Consider the following 4343-nt stretch of genomic DNA (forward strand, 5'->3'; position numbering starts at 1 on the left):
TTCTCAGATTCCGAATAGGCCTAGAACCACCTAACTTATAACCATAAACATTCACATCATTTTTATTCTCCTTCAACTTTTAGATTTTATAGTATTCAACTTATCTATAATAACAAATCACATTCCAGCACACATAATTTCCAAATTTTTTTTCCGCAACATTTCAAATTTATTCTTCCCAATTTTATTTTTCATTCTTCTTCCCCACTTCCCTATTAACAAGCAAAAAAAAGAAGCAACAACGCGTTAAAAAAACAAGCATGACAATGGAGTTTCAGAGCCTAAAAGCGCAAAATAGAGATTGGAATTGGGCTATAATAGAATTCCGATCACCCACTGGATTGAGTTTTTCCACTCTTCTCCGAAGAATTTGAGCGTCCGAAAACAGAATTTCAAAATTATTTTCATGGTGGACAAAATGAGAATTCTCACCTGCTAGAGGAAAAGGGAGAAATAATCTTCACAGGGGTGTTGGGAGATTTTTTCCTCCCTTTCTGTACTAACTGGGTAAAAAAAATCTTATTTCAATGGCTCTCAAACTAACTGTTCAATAACCAAAAACCTCTTAAGTTTTCGCCATCACCAAAGATCAAACCTGTAACCACAATCCCTTTTCACAATCCTAGCCTGCACCGTTAACTCATCCACCGTCACGTCACACTCAACTCTAACGCTGATCTTCCAAGTAGTAACGGACCCCACTTTAATTTTCGCCGCCACCTGCAGCTCCAACTTCAACGGAACGCTCCGTTCAGTCACGGCCATCACCAACCCTGTCTGGTCCGATACCATCAGTTCCACGTCGTTTCCCTTCAACACCGCCTCCAACAATGTCACGTTATTTGACGGCTGGTAAAACGCCGGGAACACGCCATCACATAGCCTAGCGTCATTGTAGAACATCGCAACGGAGCTTCCCTCCTCGTAGTAAATTCCGATCTTGTCGTTGCCGTTATAAGCTCTGACGACGACGTCGAACTCCGGTGAGAACGCCGACGAAGTGAGGTTTACTCCCTTAACCGCGACGCGTTGGATGGTGTAGGCCGGTGCCTCCGGCTGGAAAACCAGGTAAAAAACGCCGGCGGCAGCTCCGAGAAGAACAGCGAGGACGATGGTGATGGAGATTAGCCAGCAGAGGAAACAGCAGCACCCGCACCGGCTAGGTTCCCGGCGATTGTAGTGAGGGTAGCGACGGGAAGTTTCCGTCGGGTGAAAGTGCTTGGGCACCTTCACGTGGTAAGCTCCCACTGGCGGCGAGGATTTGGCGGCAGCGGGAGACTGCGCCTTTTGCGAGAGCGGCGAGTTTCGCGGTTGAACTTGGTCTGCCATTGGGTGAGTCACTCAGTAACGAGTTAACTGAGTGTGTTTTTCTGAAAGGGAGGTAGAAGTAGAACTCTCCAACACGCCCTCGTTAAAAATAAATTATCTATGAAATATCATGTAGAGATTACATGCAGATATTTTTACTATTCTCGTCTAATTTTACTTATTAATTATTAAAATAATTAAATTTTTTAAAATCATTAAACTAAATTAGGTCAACGTGAAGTTGGGTCAATTTTAATATATGTAAACTGAAGTATGCAAAAGTAACAAGAAATTTTAATATAATTAGAATTAACTGAAATCAAACTAATTTAAAACAACTTAATTATTTTTATAATTTTATAAAATTTTATTCATTTTAATAATTATAATAGTTTTATGCAAAATTGTACTAGAATAATAACAACCCATATCAGTTAGGTGTTTTAGTTCTTACAATTCCTTTTTTGGTAATCTTTTTCCTTACCATATTTGAATCCATTCCTTTTCAAATTCAAATAAAAAAAAGACTCTTTTGATTTTTACTTAATTTCCTTTTGTTTTCTTTCCATTCTCATTTTTTAATAATAATTTACCTACCATAGTTTTATCTAATAATAATTAATGAGAATATTTTTTTATCCTATCACGCGTTTTCATTAATTAAAGATTAATCTTATTTGTAGTATTATGAATTATTACACAAGTTTTTGTAAATTAAATATAGATTTGATGTTATGAATACCTTTTACAGCTGGCTGACTAAAATATGATCAACCCATCAAACTAATTAATGAGAACATGAATGTGAAGTTTTAAATTATATTTTAAAAGAAAGTATCAATGTTATAAAACATTATTAATGTAATATTGAATGCTATTAATTTACCTTTTTTTATGCACAACTGCAGTTGATTAATTATATTTGAATAGACTATCAATATAATATATAAATATATCTTTTTCTTATATAATATTACAACTTCATTATTTATTTAAAATTTAAAATATAAATTATAAAACATAATTTTAATAACAATTCAAATGTACATTGATGTAATACATAAAAATTAATTATTGACTCAAAAGGACAGAAAATTGTAGAAATACTTTGAATTACAGCTGAAAATAAAGATAGTTCATACAAATCTCTTTGTTTTAATTTAATATAATCACTATAAATAAAATATATTATAATATACTATATTATATTGTATTATATTGATATAATATAAAATAAAATAACAAAATAAAACGAAAATTATTTAAGTACATCATTGATTAAAATTTAAAATTATTAATAAATAAGATTAAATAATTGTCATTGTTCTTGCCGGTTGACTTTCTTGCTGGTTGACTCTGGTGAGAAGCTCCATCTCTGATTTGTCTTCTCTGGAATCTGTTCTACATCTTCTTGTTGTACTGGAACGTGACTCCGTTGATCACACTCCAATGATCAAGTCAGTGAGAGCATACTAAATTAAAATAAGTATTCAGTTTCAGTCTAGTATTCAGAAATAACGTACCTCTACCTGGGGTCTCAAGCCCCTTTTATAGTTTATCTCCTGTAACAACTTTCTCTCATAAGAATCTAATCTTAACCGAAAACATACGTAATAGAAAAACATTATGTTTAGGGGCACCTTCACTTATGGTGCTACAACAGAAAAAAAATCTTATCTCTACTAAAAGCATAAAATAATAACAGAAAAATCACCTGCCAACAGAGCACCACCTTAAGCGCTAACAACAAGAAAATACTCTATTTACATGGACACCCTTACCAACGTTATCTTTTCACTATGCATGCAACTTAACCTCTACGTGCTCTAAAACACACACTTAGGTTAAAATATGTTCTACTAATAACCTTATATTAGCATAAAATAAAAATATTATCTTAATTATTCTTTAACGGGCTTATTAATATAATTGGGCCAAAAACTCATAACCCACTCCACAGGCCCAACAACCGAGCTGACCTACCCACACCTATGCACCGAGCTCCGAGCAGTGATCATTGAGCGCTCTGTCCAGTACACAAGCCCCTTTTCAAGTTGTCTGTAGCGATTGGACAGAAACGCTCAACTGTGGCACAATTAGTTCAAATTCTTTCAGAAGCGAATGCTGACATGGAAATTTCTTAGTGGGTTAGGTGTGGCGCAGTGCACGAAGCGTTTTCTGAGGTGATGTCTCACCACACTCAATCTTAAGCGTACACGTGGCACTTTCATCGATGGTGGGAAAGCGTTTATGCTTAACATTCCTTCAATCGCATAAACCAACGTTCGAAACACATTTCACCTTCACTGTTTCATTTCTAAAACCTCTAGAAAACCCTTTGCGCTCTTCTTAGCTTTCTTTTCCCTTTCCCTCATGCCCTCGAAATGATGTGAGTTGATTTTAGATTGATTCATTTAGATGAGATTTAAGATTGAGATTGTTAAGCAATTAAGAGTGAAAAGCCTAAGGAAAATTTCCACTGGACATTAACTTAACAAGTGTTAAGTAGATGTAAAGGTTCATTTCCATAAGGCCAAAAGGAAAAACACAATTAAATGTGAAAATGAATGCCAACATAGGTGCGAAATAAAACCCAGGAAAGCTAAGGAAACATAAATGGCCGAATTGAATTCAAGGAGCAAAAACAAGAACAAGACATATTTTGGAATTGAAATTGGAATGGAAAAAGATGAGTGAAAGGAAACTTAGGAGATGAAGTTGAGAAGGTGAAACACGCCACTTGGATTGGTGATTTGCTCCAAGATAAGTGTGAATGCCGCCACTTGAGAGCTCTCAATTTCTCACAAGATAAGACATAGGTTTAGGGAGACAATGCTCACACACTCTAACACAATTTGTGTATAGTAACTTTACTCTTCATTCAACTTGTTAATACATGAGGTAGGCCTCCCTATTTATAGATTTAGGAGCCTTGGAGAGCAAGCTTAAAGGGTAGAATGGGGAGAACATAAGGCTTTGATGACCCCAAATCCGTGAAGATGCTTGGATGTTGTGTTGCTGCTGTTTGGGTTTAG

The 4343-nt window shown here is 35.3% G+C and overlaps 1 protein-coding gene across 1 annotated transcript; it reads right to left on the reverse strand.

The window, feature by feature from the left end:
- Nucleotides 1-208: 208 nt before the first annotated feature.
- On the reverse strand, nt 209-1388 carry LOC137816909 (NDR1/HIN1-like protein 13). Its single transcript, XM_068620081.2, has one exon. It carries the CDS (start codon nt 1327-1329, stop codon nt 580-582), a length of 750 nt encoding a protein of 249 aa, XP_068476182.2. The 5' UTR covers nt 1330-1388; the 3' UTR covers nt 209-579.
- Nucleotides 1389-4343: the final 2955 nt, after the last annotated feature.

The sequence above is a fragment of the Phaseolus vulgaris genome, chromosome 6 (genome assembly GCF_051622355.1).
Source record: "Phaseolus vulgaris cultivar YP4 chromosome 6, ASM5162235v1, whole genome shotgun sequence".
Lineage (NCBI taxonomy): Eukaryota > Viridiplantae > Streptophyta > Magnoliopsida > Fabales > Fabaceae > Phaseolus > Phaseolus vulgaris.

Bases quoted from the DNA above. Each gene is read 5' to 3' on its own strand.
- LOC137816909 (XM_068620081.2), bottom strand. From the start codon at position 1,329: ATGGCAGACCAAGTTCAACCGCGAAACTCGCCGCTCTCGCAAAAGGCG.